This window comes from Mixophyes fleayi, chromosome 4 (assembly GCF_038048845.1).
Source record: "Mixophyes fleayi isolate aMixFle1 chromosome 4, aMixFle1.hap1, whole genome shotgun sequence".
NCBI lineage: Eukaryota > Metazoa > Chordata > Amphibia > Anura > Limnodynastidae > Mixophyes > Mixophyes fleayi.
In genome coordinates this window covers 96,256,108-96,271,302 of record NC_134405.1, presented here as the reverse complement: position 1 = coordinate 96,271,302, position 15,195 = coordinate 96,256,108, and the positions used below count along the sequence as shown (strand labels likewise).

Sequence of the window (15,195 nt, the reverse complement as noted above, 5' to 3'; positions counted from 1 at the left end):
TGTAATTCAAAGCGTAAATGAATGGTGATAACATGAATGACATGCAGACTTCTCTCAATCTTTTGAATTGGACAATCACAAGCAGATATTTCATTGTAATATGTGATAGCTGATTTGGTGCCTGCAGTGGGTCATAGAGACACAGAAAGGCAGATACTAGACTTATGGGTTGCACAAGGTACAGCTCACCACTTATAGTACTCCGATGATGCAAACCTCAACCATGGCACATCCAACAGACCAGCTACCTGAAGTGCTCACACACTGCTGAGTGCCATTGGAGGACATCTCATTTATATGAAGATATCCTCCACTATAAATTCATCCTTTCATCTTACAGCACTGCACTTTTAACTGCCAAACAAACATTATTCAAATGTCTAATACCCACCTAGTCTTCTAACCCACATAACCTCGTTGTCACCTTCATTTCGCTTCTCTGCCACCTGCACCTCCGCCCCCTTCTTCCCTCACAGTCCATGATTTTGCCACCTACTTCAAATACAAAATTGACACAGTTCAACAAGTTATTTCTGCATGCCAAATGCCACAAATCCCACCACCTTCTCTAACACTCCCCAATTCACTCTCCATTCTTACTTTACAGTAACAGAAGATGAAGTCTTTGTACTCATCGCACCATCTCACCCTACAACCTGTGTCTAGACCATATTCCCTCCCACCTTCTCTGCCCCTCACCCCACTGCAAGCCCACCTCTAGCTCATCTTTTCAATCTGTCTCTCCACTGGCACATTTCCACCCTTCTTTAAGCATGCGCTCATCACACCAATTCTAAAAAAAAACATTTCTCGAACCAGTCTCTATCGCCAACTACCACCCTATTTCTCTCATTTATCTCCTCCCCTTTATGAGCGACTTGTGTACAGCCACCTATCTCACTTTCTCTCCTCGTACTCCATTCTCCACTCTCTGCAATCGGGATTCTACTCCTAATATTCCCCTGAAACACTGAAACTGTTCTCACAAAAGTGATCGATGATCTACTTATAGCAAATTATGAGGGCCATTTCCCCATACCTATCCTCCTGGACCTTTCTGCTGTTTTTGCCTCTGTTGAACAACTTCTTCTGCTACAAACCCTTCACTCCATTGGTCTTCATGACAGTTTTTCCTGGTTCACTTCCTACCTATCAAACCGCTGTTCCTCTGGCATCTTCATTACCACAACTACAGGGCTCTGTTCTCGGTCCTGAATTTTCCTCACTGTACTCTAAGTCGCTCATTTGGCTTCCAGTTTCACCTCTATGCTAATGACACCCAAATCTACCTCTCCCCTGACCTCTCCCCTTCTGTACTATCTTGTGTAACCAACTGTCTTTCTGCTATCCCAATGTTACCTAGAGCTCAACATGTCCAAAACAGAACTTATCATATTTTATTTTCTACAATCACTATCTCCCCTCATATCACCATCAATAACACCACTTGGTGTCACACTTGACTATGCCCTGTTTAATCCCTCACACCCAGGGGTAAATTTATCAAGCTGAGAGTTTTCCGGCGGGATTGAAAAGTGGAGATGTTGCCTATAGTAACCGATCAGATTCTAGCTATCATTTTGTAGAATGTACTAAATAAATGATAGCTAGAATCTGATTGGTTTTTCAAACCCACCAGAAAACTCTCAGCTTGATACATTTACCCCCCAGTCTCTCTCCCAGTCCTGTCACCTCTGCCTTAGAAATATTACCAGAATACGCCCTTAACGTCACTAGGGACTGGCCTCAGCAAAATCTCATTGTGCTGTGGGGTTGGGGCCAAAATGACACAATTTAGTGTGTCTCTTACTTCCCCCCTGCACTCTTGACCTTTCCTCTGTGATCACCATGAAGAATAAAAAGGTTGCTAAGTATGGGGACAGCCCTGCAGGAAGGAACTGTGGTGCACATAATTTCTTGCTAATTAAAGAAACATGGGTTAGAATTAGTGCGTGTGATGCCTCACTTGTCTTGTGTTTGGAATAATTAAATTTTGCTCCATCAAGAGTACACAGAGGCATGTGACACAAAGGGGAGATGTTGCCTATAGCAACCATCAGATTCTAGCTATCATTTTGTAGAATGTACTAAATAAATGGTAACTAGAACCTGATTGGTTGCTATAGGCAACATCTCCACTTTTCAAACCTGTCGGAAACTCGCAACTTGATAAATTTAACCCCAAGTCTCATTTAACAATACGGGATGTGGTATCTTAAAATTTCGTCTATATAATTTAAATTGTGAAAAAAATATCCAAATTCAACCAGCAATGTATATACGAAGGGGATTTATGGCAAACCTCCCAAGAATAATTTACACTCTCCAGGCCTCCTGTTGCCAGCACTGGGTTATACTGACTTACTGGCTATGTTGATAGTTTATCTGCTCTCCTGTTTTATGTCAATATTGTAATTTCAGGGATTTTTTTGCTGAATCTTTAATTACATTTATTTTTCTCTAGAAATGAATATCATGAATATAACAAACAAAGTTCGCAGCAAAATCTGCAGTAATGCCCCATGGCTCAGCAACTCATGTGAACTGGATCTAAATATATCTTCAGCTAACATAACTCATGATCACTTCCAGCTACCTACCTTCTCTCCAGCTGCCAAGGCACGAGTGATCATCACCTTTGTTATTTTCACACTGTCAGCCTTCTGCAACTTGGCTGCTCTTTGGTCAGCTGCACGAACAAACAGAAAGAAAAGGTCACATGTGCGAATCCTAATCCTAAATCTCACCACGGCTGATCTTCTGGTAACGTTCATCGTCATGCCACTGGACGCTATTTGGAATATCACTGTACAGTGGCAGGCCGGGGACATTGCTTGCAGAATACTCATGTTTCTAAAGCTTCTCTCTATGTACTCGTGTGCATTTGTCACTGTGGTGATCAGCATGGATCGGCAGTCTGCCATTCTCAACCCACTGGCCTTTAACGATGCCAAGAAGAAGAACAAGATAATGCTGTCAGCAGCTTGGTTAATGAGCGTCCTGCTATCACTGCCACAGGTATAGTCCTTTGTAGCTTAATAGTAGTAAAAAGAGATCAGACTATGGCTAACAACCACTGGATCATTAATGTAAGATAGCTATACCTAAAAGTAAGACATGAGAAAATGGGTAAACTACACAAGTACTGCCCTGCTTAACAGCATACTGGTGTACTTTTAATTGCATCCCTGCACAGTGGAGACAGGGCTTGATGAGGCCCATTGTGTCATCAAGGCGCACCCATTTCACAAGAAAGTGGGATCCTGAAGGGTGCTCTAATCTCCCATATACGTTTAGGGGATGATCATTGAAAAGTACTCTCAGGTAAACCGTATTTGATTAGCGCACACATTCTGGGCCTGATTCATCTTTGGATGCAACCTGAATACAACTCGCGTTTAGAAAAACAACGCACAGAACTTGTACGTACACACACTCGCATTTATGTAGAAACAGATCTCAAGATACGTTTCCATTTTAATCTGGGTGTAAGTACACTCTGGCTATACATTACTTGCCATATGTAGACAGACAGAACAGAGTACAGAATATGCACATGCATATTGTGCACAACTCTTAATACTATAATCATATATAAAAATAGGTTTTCATTCTTTTGCAGTTTATTTTACATTAAATACATATATCAGGAGGTTCTTAATGTGTACTATACATAAAATGCATTTTTATAGTTTCTCTCACTTGCAAACACAAGTTCTGTGCTATCTAGTGGCATGCATATGTGTAGTCATCACTATCAGTAGGCACGTACTCCTACCCTATAGCTAGTGAAAATAATACAGCTAAAAAACACATACTTAAGAGGTATCCTGAACATGAATCGGCCATTTCTGCATTGCCCTGCCCTCGACACGCCATTAGTGTAAGTCCTGTTCTGACATATGCACAGTGCTATTTCACGCAATATATGCCACACAAACGGACTTATGCTCGAAGATGAATCAGGCCCTCTGTCATAGTCACAAGGGATGGCATTAGAAATGTTGTGTTTTTTTCACACAAGGCCTGGGCAAGGCTCTCTTTCTTATACTCCCTATGACCCTCCAAACAGAAATAAAACTATTAATACTATAAATAAACACATGTAGTGACAATCTGTCTCTGATATCTAAACTTGGAATAAAATGAGCTATACTGATACTGTGTTGTGCTGCGACTATATTATGTTTGTGATATAGGATGGTTTCTAGGAGTCCTACAGATGATATTAGCACCCAGCACCATAATTTTCCAGGAGGTGGATCGCTGCCTGGTCTTTAAAGTCCAACCAATATCATTCTCATGTTTGAGAAAGTTTGTAAAATTTGTCTATGAAAATATGCTGTGGTTTTTTTATACTCATCAACTGCTGTGTAGTATTTATTTGCATTACAATGTCTAGTATTTGCCATGTAAACTGTATAGTTTAAAAGCTATACTGTGTGTAGCATAAGCATTCAAAATGTAATATAATTTTATTGTATTCATGCACATTGTTCAGGTCACATTGAGTGGGTGTACTGTCCTATATTTGTATAGAATATAATTGTATTATAGCAATTTGCATTTGCCTAGTGGTAGGTGGAATAGAATTGTATTATGATCATGTCCAGTGTTCAGGTCATGTTCAGTAGATGTATTCATCTATATTTGCATAGTGTCATATTATTATGGTAAAATCCAGTGATCAGGCCATGCTGGGGAGATGTAGTGTCCTATATCTCTATAGAGTGTAAAGAAATGTAATTAAGATAGTTTCCATTGATTAAGTCATATTGGGTTTCATGTCAGACATCATACACTGTAAGCCTTCGATGACCCTAAATTAGACAGGGAGCTTCTGTTTACTTGCAGGCCCCCATACAAGTGTTGCTCCAGTTCCCCTGATGGCCTTAGTAACAGCCCAAAACACAATTATGTACTGTCTTCCTTACAAGTCTAATAAATGGTCCTCTAATAAATGGGTGTCAACACCATATACAAAATATAAGAAATGCATTGTTGTCCTGATCCGTTACGTATAACCTGCACAATATGTAGGCTTGCATTACTTATCTATATGCATAAATGTGCCTAATTGTCCGCCTTGCATGTAACAGAGCACCCATGTGTATGGTGAAGCCCCGAAATGGTCCTTTTCCATCCACTTTCCATCCTGTCCCACTCGTGAAATCCATACACAAGGTATGACATTGCATATTGCTGCATATTGTTACTAGCAGCGGCTTGCCACCCACTCTAACCTGCTTCCCGGCTGTCATGGCAACAGCTGGGACCTAACTTCCAGGAGCTCTGTCATTTCCTTTGCCAGGGCAACTGTCGGGACGCTATTATAGTCAGCGTCGTGTCCCACCATGTGTGGCAGCCAGGCGCATGCGCAAACCAGCGCATTTAATCAAGCACAATCTGGGGGGCCAATTATGACTCTGCAAGCCCCTAACCTCTGATTGGTCAGCCTCCCTGCCGCTTATAGCATCCTGTGTGTTGCACATTATTGCTTTGTTCCTGTGTATCCTATGATATTTGACCTGATTCTCCGTTGTGACCCTTGGCTTTGTTTCTGGAGCCTGCTTGTACTCTGTTTGCCATGACCATTGGCTTTGTTATTGGAAATCCCTGTTCGCTGCCTGCCCTGATCCTTTGGCCTGTCCCTGACTACTCTACCTGCTACGGACCTCTGACCCCGGCCTGGTTCTGACCTCCAGTTCCAGTCTTGGCTACCGCATCCTATTCCAGCTGCCCTAAGGCCTCCATAGATAAACTTTTACTAAGCAAGTGGGGGGCTTTCCAAGTACCTGCGAGCACATAAAGCTCTACGGGAAAGGTGGCTGCTAAAGGTGACCTCTATACCATCTGTTCTAAAATTTTATCTTGGTAGCCGTTAGCCCTAACAAACATAAACTGGTATAAATGGCATTTGCAGGAGGTGCAGTTTGTAGTTTTGTAAAGGACCTTTTAAGAGTTCACCTGGTTATCTACTACCTAGCACAATCCTGCTATTACTTGGTAGCATGTGTGAGTGTTGAATGCTTCACGCTGTCTAGTTTGTGATATATTGTTTCAATCATCTCTCTGTGAAACACATGTAACTAAATTTACTCATGTTTACTCGTGAAATAAAATTACATTAGTCCACTGCCAATCATCCATTTACCGTTTTCTCCTCTAAAAACAATAAATGCAGCTGTTCTAATATAACACTTTCTACTTCCTGATTGACTCAAATGTTACTATATAATAACATTGAGAGAGCTGTATACAAAACTCACCAGGCAAGTCTTGGTCGTGCACAAACACTGCCTGTAGGGGTTTTATTAGTCCCACCTTTGTGTGACTCTTAATAGTAGAGCTTTTAAATAAATTAAATACATGAAAATATTTTTAGTTTGTGGTTAAGTGAAATAATTATATTATTATCAGAATGTTTATGTCCTTTCCTTGAGTAAATGAGGAATGTATGTTGGATTTCAAACCCATCTCGAAATAATACATTATATAAAATTAATTCAGCAAGTTATAGCCAATCAGATGCTGCTCAGAGGGAGATGGATACATTGTATTCATGGTCACACAGCAGATGTGAGACATGTGTACCCAGCTTTAGATATGGATATATACTTTAGCCATTAAGGGTAACTTAACCCAAAAACTAAACAGTGTCTTTGGGTAGAGTTCAATGAGTTAATATGTAAAACAAAATTGCAATTGCCATGGGTGCACCCACTGGGGTTCCTGGCTGTCACACTGCCGTTCTTTCTACCTGTACTGCTCTAAAGTTCGGGTAGTTCATTGGTCTCCCTTTTCTTCCAGCTTTTTCTGTTTCATACAGTAACTATCACTGAACCAGAAAACTTCACCCAGTGCACCACTAGAGGCAGCTTCCGGGAACACTGGTTGGAAACACTGTACAACATGGTGAGCTTTGTGTGCCTGTTCCTGCTTCCTCTGCTGATCATGATCTCCTGCTACTCCAGGATCCTGCTGGAGATCTCAAAGCGCATGAGCAAGGGAACACGTGAGTTCTAGCCACAGAAATGCCCATTTTTACAGCAATAATTGTGACTCATCATGTATCTAGAATACTATCATCAATGGTAATACATTACTATACGTCTCTATTGTTCCTGAAGGTGTCACAGTCATAGCTCCAATTTCTCGGGGACACTCTTAGTGGCCATGACACGCTATGTGCCTGATTCATGTTGGAATGTAAGTCCATATGTGTGCCATCTCTTATTTGAACAGCTCTGCACACGCTCACAAATTAAAGCAATTGCATGCAATTATGTCTGAACACAAATGACACTTATGACTTAAGAAGGGCAGAACGGGGAGGGAAGGTGCGGACGATCGCAGGCCAACACAGATGCCTGTGATCAAGTCCTGGGATTCTCTAAAGTATGTTTTGTTTAGCTGTATCATTTGCACCAGCTACAGGACAGGTGTAAGTGCCAACTAATAGTGATAACTGCCACGGCATTGACTTTGTATTAAAATAACATATATGTGTGCCACTAGATGGCAAAGACCATTTGCATGCAAGTAAGAGAAAATATAAAAACACGTTGTAAGTACAGAACACACTAAAAACATCATGATTTATGTATTTAATGTAAAAAAATTAAATGAAAACATATTTGTATTAATGATTATAGTATTATAAGCTGTCTATTTATTTCATAGATTTTGTTTTCTTGCATGTGTTCTGATGTCACTTTATATTGCACAAATGCATGTGCATATCCTGCACTCTGTTCTGTTGTTAACATATGGCAAGTAATGTTTAGGCAGAGCGTACTTACACCCAGATACAAATTCATCATCATCATTTATTTATTTATATGGTGCCATTAATACCACAGCACTGTACAGAGAACTCACCCACATCAGTCCCTGTCCCAATAGAGCTTACAGTCTAAATTGCCTAACACAGACACATACAGACTAGGGTCAATTTGATAGCAGCCAATTAGCCTACTAATATGTTTTTGGATTGTGGGAGCAAACTGGAGCACCCCGAGGAAGCCAACGCAAACACGGGGAGAACATACAAACTCTGCACAGATAAGGCCATGGTCAGAAATTAAATTCATGACCCCAGTAATGTGAGGCAGAAGTGCTAACCACTAAGCCACCGTACTGCCCAATTCAAAATGTATCTTGGGAAACACTGGAATCTGAATATGGTGGCAGCTACACGCAAATTCCATGCTTACTTTTTAAACACAATTTGAGTGCAGGTTGCGTCCAAACATGAATCAGGCCCTCTATTCATAAATATAAACTATTACAGCATGCAAAATGAAAAAATTAAAAGTAAAGATACTAAGATTCAACGCAAAGAACAGGAATAATGGTAGAGTACGGACAATATTACATGGGTTTTACAGTTTCCACCAAAATGAAATGAGACTCTCTATGGTCAAAAAATTTTGATTATTTTTCATTATATTAGTAGAATTGCATCTATACATGTGCTTTTCTGGTGCTCAAAAGCGACCCATTGGAGGTATAAGCCAAGGCTTGTCCTCTGCCACGACCACACTCATTTGAAAATCAATTGATATCCATGAAACGCCCACACTAAGTTTGCTCATATCCTGCACAGAGGAATATCTAACATATATAGATGTTTAAAATGGTAATTTTAATCTTCTGTGCTAGGTCCAGGTAAGTATATAACATTATTGAAGGTAGTGTAAATTGAGAGTGTGTCTTTAACTGGGGTTAGGAAATGGTAAATTAACTTGCTTGATGACATGAGGAACATAATTTAACATGACTTTTATGCACCCCATATGTCCTCTCCTCACCTGCTTGTTGTCTTCTCAGTATGCTGGGCAGCCCAAGCAATGTACCATGTGACTGGGGTAGTCACATGACAAGGTTATGTGATGATGACAGTCTGACAGTAGGGAGAAAGGAAGTTACAGAACGCAGTTGCTGAGACTGACATAAGTGGCTTAATAGTGTTCTATCGCGTTCCCTCTCCACTCTAGCCAAAGCGGGTTGTGTGAATTCGGCCAAATTTCAGCTAAAATGTTGTGAATTGCTGCAAATTTGTCTCCTATACAAAAATGAAAACACCTAATTTTTTCCTCTTGACCTCAGCACCAGCCCTGATTTGTACAAGTAATAAATCAATATGCTGGAAAACCTGGGACGGTTTTCATTATAACAGGAAGATCATGAGCGTGGAGTTCCCCTCCATAGTGAGAACCAGACAGAGGCCAGACAGCACAGGGCTGGAGCATTGATGGAGAACACTGCAAAAAAAAGTTTTTGGGCTCTTCATGATCCCAAGGCTTTGGGGTCAGGGTATTGAAAAGTTTGGTCCCCTGGAGTCCCAACTAATTGATACATCTCCTTCCAGAGCCCCTGCCTAATATACCAAAAGAGCGTAAAATAAATAAAAATGCATACACAATTCTAAAAGTTTCATTGTGTAAAAGCCTCCCCAAAACCCTCATTCACCACTTTAGTAAATAAAATAAAATATTCTTACTTGAGCCATCATAGTCTATGTGTATGGCTGGGTAACCCTGAAATATTTCCTTTTAGAAAAGACCCATCCACACACCGACTGGCACTAAAAGAACAGAGAAGGCAGTTCCCAGGTCACCCGAACTGCTCCTACCACAGTCCACCCATTCTGCTCCTATCACGGTCCACCACTGGTGTTAACGAAGGGATGTGAATAGTGCCATTAAATAATTTTGCCCTGTTTTAGACCAATTTCTTATCCTTTTAATGCAACCAAAATGCATGTAAACCGAATGGAAAACATATATGAGAATTCAGTCTTCCAATCCTCAATCTAATGCCCACTGCTCAGCGAGACACTTAGATATGCCTGCTCCAAAAAACATAGCCATTCCCTTACATACAACCTTTTATTATTGTTTTAATGTTAGCAAAGTTGTTTATAGAAAATAAAGTACAAATATCAACCCAATGAGGCAAAGAATAGTAACGTATAAGATTCTATGCTCGTTTTGCAAGGTCACTTTTACCTTTTATTTCACATCACTTTATATAGTCTGTAACTTTATTTCCTTCATGTACTGTTCACTGTTATACAAAAGGAGCTTATTATTTAATAATAATTATTACAAATATTAAATTCCCCAAAGTATTTTTAATATGCATTTCTAGCTCTATGCTAAACAAATGAAAGAAAATACATGTTGTATCCATTAGTCACCTATAATTCCATAAGAAACTTAATGAAATTTAATTTGTGTTCTCAACATGTCAGTCTCTCGAACATCTTGGGGTTCGCCTCACTTTTAGCCCTTAATTTTGATGCATAAATAAATACTTCACATTTGTATGTCTTATGGTGGAAATGTAAAAACAATTTATTTTTCTGCTATATTGCAGTTTCCTCTAAAGAGGTTTACTTGCGGCGCTCCAAAAACAACATCCCAAAAGCACGGATGAGGACTTTAAAGATGAGCATTGTAATTGTCAGCTCTTTCATCATCTGCTGGACCCCTTACTACCTGCTGGGCTTGTGGTACTGGTTCTATCCTGAAACAATGGAAGAGAAGGTTTCTCAGTCTCTCACACACATCCTCTTCATCTTTGGTCTGGTCAATGCTTGCCTGGATCCCATCACTTACGGACTTTTTACCATACACTTTCGGAAAGGTCTTCAGCGCTATTGCGGAGGTGGAAGGCCATCAGAACCTGACACAAACTCCTCTGTGACTGGGTCATTTCGATGTTCAATGTCTTCTTTTCGGGCTAAAAAGATAACTGTTCAAAACCAGGGTTTGCAAGTTCTGCAGTCTTACAACAGTTCTTCAAACAACTCGGAATTCAGGACAAATGGCCTGGGCAGCAGCTGCATCTAAAAAGTCTACTACAGAACTACAGATCTGACTTACAATCCATCTAGAACACTGTGATTCACTGTGGAATATTAATTAAAACATGCCCTACAGCGTGCTCTTAGTACAGTGTTTTGTACAGAGCATCTGTTCTCCCAGTAGATGCAAGCTACTTGTCAATATGATAACACAGTAAAATACATTTTGTACTATTCCTGCAACAGAAAGATCCTAAATGACTTATGTGCACTGAATCTTTAGCTTCTAAATCCAGATATAGCCAAATTCTGCCATATACATTTTTCTAGTGATTATATGTATTTATAACTACACATACTTGATGGTATCTGCTGCCAAATTGCCATATTTTAAAACTTGATTTAGGGTAATTGGAAATTGAATATAAGTGCAGTGTTAATTGGGCTGCCTGAAATCCTGTAATGTCTTTAGTCCAGGGGTGATTCTGTAAACTGGCTTATGTGACCAAATTATTTGCTGGCTGTGTCCAATTTATTATTTCTTATTATTTCTTATTGTTTATTTATATATTATGAACTTTAAACTCCCTAGGGTCCATTTTAACCAAATAACCTATGTTTTTCGACTGTGGGAGGAAACCCACGCAAACATGGGGAGAACATACAAACTCCACACAGATATAGGGCACTGGTCGGAATCAAAGCTATTCCCAATGCTGTGAGACAGCAATGATTACTACTGTGCCACATGCTGACCTCAATTTGCCAAACAGCTGGTTCACAAAGTACAAGAGTTTGCAGAGCAAGATGCTTACCTTTATGAAGGAGAAACCATTTGCACCTGCCGTATTAAGGAGTTGGATGGAGTAAGAGTGTTCACAGCATCAAATTTTGTGTAGTGCTAGAATGAGATTTCATTTTGCAGACTGAAACAACTGATATTTGGTAATGGAGTGGAGAGGGCGCATTTTTGGTAGTGTTTCTTGGAAGAGATGACGGAAAACATGTCTCATACTATATTTTAATGGTAAGTTGCATCTTCCAGTTGCAATTAGTGGAGAAGGGCATACCTAGGCACACTTTCCCCAGTGCAGCTATGAAAATACAAACTGCAACGTGTAATAAAGACAGTCTTCTCCTTCTCATAACTAAGATACCCCAAACATGATTTTGTACCAAGCTGTATTTCAGGAGAAAAGTAGAAACATTTTATTTAATGAATTGCGTGGTAGGCGGTTGGACTTTTATACTTTATACTCTGAGAATACACCTCTTCCCATTTTTCTGCCTATCTGTAAATGTAGCTGGGTCATCCACTGAGATCAAACAGTAGGCATGTGCTTTGAAGTGGACTGAGCAGACCATCTAGGTGCCCCAGTGTATAACCAAGGAGTTTTTTAGTTTGCATCTACTGGGCTTCATAAATTAGGTCCTATATATTTATTTTATACAGATTGGATATGTTAGGTATTGTTTGAAACACAGAAGAAACCTAATCAGATCTGTCTGTTTGTACCCGACATAAGTTGGGTACAAACAGACAGTTACTCATTTTGAAATTATTGAATGATGGAACGAATAAAGCTGACCAGACACTCACCAATATCGTCACACCAGCCTAGAATGATCCTGTTGAAATCCACATGTTCTCAGGCATACCTGAATGTTTGTCTGGAATATAACAGCTGACCCCCTGTGTGTGTCATCATCTGATCACCACACTAAAAAGCCACATGTGATACAGGTCCTGAGCTCCAGGGCCATACAGCTGTATCTTTCCAATTTGTCCACCGAAATGTTTGGCTAGGTTGGTAACGCTTCCTGTCCTCTGGTGGTTGTGCCAAATGGGAAGCTGAGCTGCGTGTGATCAATATAACTGTCAGTTTAGGGAAATCACACCCTGATATATGAATTACCTACTAAAACAACTTTTGTGCGATGTCTAAACATGACTGGCTAATGTAAGTATATCTCAAAGTAAAAAAGAAAAAAAAAGAAAAATAAGTAGTTCATCATTTGCCAGGGTAACATTTGGTTTTATAAGCTTCCTAAATTTCACGATCAATGATGGAGCGATGTCGGGCAAATTTGGAAGTGTGTACACACTCACGACTGCCTGTCCAACACTTCTATTGATAGTTTCTCTGTATATCTGTAGAGTGTGTATGGAGTCACAATCTTTTCAGCAGATGGTTATGTGAGATGCAGGTCTCAGATCTGACAGTAAATCGTGTAGGTGTGTACGCATGAATCTGCATGCTCATCCGGGCTTTCAGATGTTGGCAAAATGATTACAGAAATCACATCTGAAGTGGGACTGAATAGGTGTGTACCCAGCTTAAGCCATTTGCTTATTCAATTTCACATTTTTCTTGTTTGTGATGACAATTTGATTTTCTGTGCTCATCCTTTATCAGTGCTGTAGAGGAACTTCTACAGGTTCACTTACAGCTCAATATTACAACTACTGTGGTCTGGTAGTATTTTACCCTGGGCAGTTTCACTTCAATGACTTCTCATTTCGTCACCAAATGTTTTTTTACACACCCAGCTGTGGAATGTAAGATATCTGGGGGCAAATTAAGTGCAATTACAGCAAGATCTGCTAAAGGTCTGACAGAGACAGTAAACCTAGGAATATGTACCCATAAATCTTTTTTTCCTTAAGTCAATACTTTGAATCAATGTGCAATCCTATCTCAACCTGTAAGGGACAAATATCCCACTATTATGACTGTTTTCATTAACGACTGTTTTTCATGACATTTGGCAGATTATTTCATTCATTATTTCAATATTTTCGTGGTCTGCTAAATAACTTGCTCCTGGTCACTAAAATAATTATTTTCTGAAAAAAATAATACATTGTATTTTGTTTTTTCAGGACTCTATTGATTTTTGAGAACTGTTGTAGAATTTGTCCTCTGAGTTCCTGAAGGTCAAACTCATGAGCCTGTCCATCTGCAGGTTGTTGGCACATAGCAGATACTGGATAGATAAAAACAGTGTCCTAGGCTAAGATAGGATTTTACATGTGGACAACAGCACCATATGTCATTGCGCCCTTCAGATTACTTTTTGTATTCTTAGAATCAACTATAGAGGGTATCTGATTCCTAGTAATACATAACTAATCTGAATGAATACTGCCATTACATCAGGTATTATAGAAAATATCATCTGTAAGCACCCTTTACTAAGATATGATTTATAGTAGATGATACATTTATTACTGTCATTTGTATAGTATATTTGGAACTTTGTATTGAATATAATAAAATGATTATTGTTGTATTAGATGTATTAGTTACACGATTAACATAACTGTCCAGTAATTATTGCCTCACAGTGCTATAGTCTATTGTAATTCTGTTCTTGCATTGTTCATTAAAACTGGCCTTCAGTGTCCTGGTTTGTGTCAATTTAACACAGATTACAAAGAACATATTCCTGATAAAGTTTATATTAGATTTTATAATGTAAAAACTTACCAAGCGTATCAGTTACCATACACGGAGCTGGATGTACATAATTGCAGTATGTAGGCACAAAGGACCTCATTTAGAGTCGGACGCAAAGTCCGTTTAAGAAGTGTAGGAGTGGGAGTGTTCCGCAGCTTGGTAGGGTATTACGAGTGGCAAGCAACCCCAGTTGCGTCCCACTCTTAATACCCTATTGAGCTGCGAGCAGTTCCTGCAGCTAGCCAACGCTTGCGCCACCTAATTCCTGCCGCACAGCTTTAGCCCTGTTTTGACGTGTGTTGCGTCTGCGCCTCACTGCGACTAGGATGTATTTAGATGGTCACGCCTTCACAATTCCGTGTTCCTTCCATTCTCTCATAGTGAGTCGCAAGTGTTGCGTCCAAGATGCAGGCGGATTTGGTGCTTTCTGCACATGTGTGATAGTGTTTTTTTGTTGGGTGCGCCTAAAACGGACTTTGCGTCCGACTCTAAATGAGGTTCAAAATCTGTAGTGTCTTAAGCCCTCCCCATCCACTATCTACACCTATTACAAAGAACAGTTATAACAGATGTGTTACAGAGCAGAATATAGATTCACAACCACACAAAATTAATCACCTCAATTAATTTTACATGAGTTTATTTTTCGTGCGTTGCTCCACCATCATGAGGATACAAACACATTGACACCCACATGAGTATATAAGAAGACATGCTTAATAATATAATGTAATTACTAGAAAACAAGGCAGAGCTGATTTTACCTGACATTTGGCTCTTCCTTTATTCATATCTGAAATCGGAGGGAGGGTAAAACTCACTCCCAAATTTTCTGATACCAAAGCAAAAAAATGAATGAAACTCACAGTCAAGTCACATCTGAAGAGATTAAAATATATTTTATTATGCAACATTTAAAAT

At 39.6% G+C, this 15,195-nt stretch overlaps 1 protein-coding gene across 1 annotated transcript; it reads left to right on the top strand.

Annotated features, from left to right (window-relative positions):
- The first annotated feature begins 2,475 nt into the window (after positions 1-2,475).
- Positions 2,476-14,045, top strand: LOC142149918 (gonadotropin-releasing hormone II receptor-like). Its single transcript, XM_075205197.1, has 3 exons — positions 2,476-3,018; positions 6,811-7,015; positions 10,384-14,045. Exons 1-3 carry the CDS (start codon positions 2,476-2,478, stop codon positions 10,857-10,859), a joined length of 1,224 nt encoding a protein of 407 aa, XP_075061298.1. The 3' UTR covers positions 10,860-14,045.
- Positions 14,046-15,195: the final 1,150 nt, after the last annotated feature.

Coding starts and splice junctions, on each gene's coding strand:
- LOC142149918 (XM_075205197.1), top strand. CDS start 2,476: ATGAATATAACAAACAAAGTTCGCAGCAAAATCTGCAGTAATGCCCCA. Junction 3,019..6,810: donor TCCTGCTATCACTGCCACAG/GTATAGTCCTTT, acceptor CTTTTCTTCCAG/CTTTTTCTGTTTCATACAGT. Junction 7,016..10,383: donor GCGCATGAGCAAGGGAACAC/GTGAGTTCTAGC, acceptor GCTATATTGCAG/TTTCCTCTAAAGAGGTTTAC.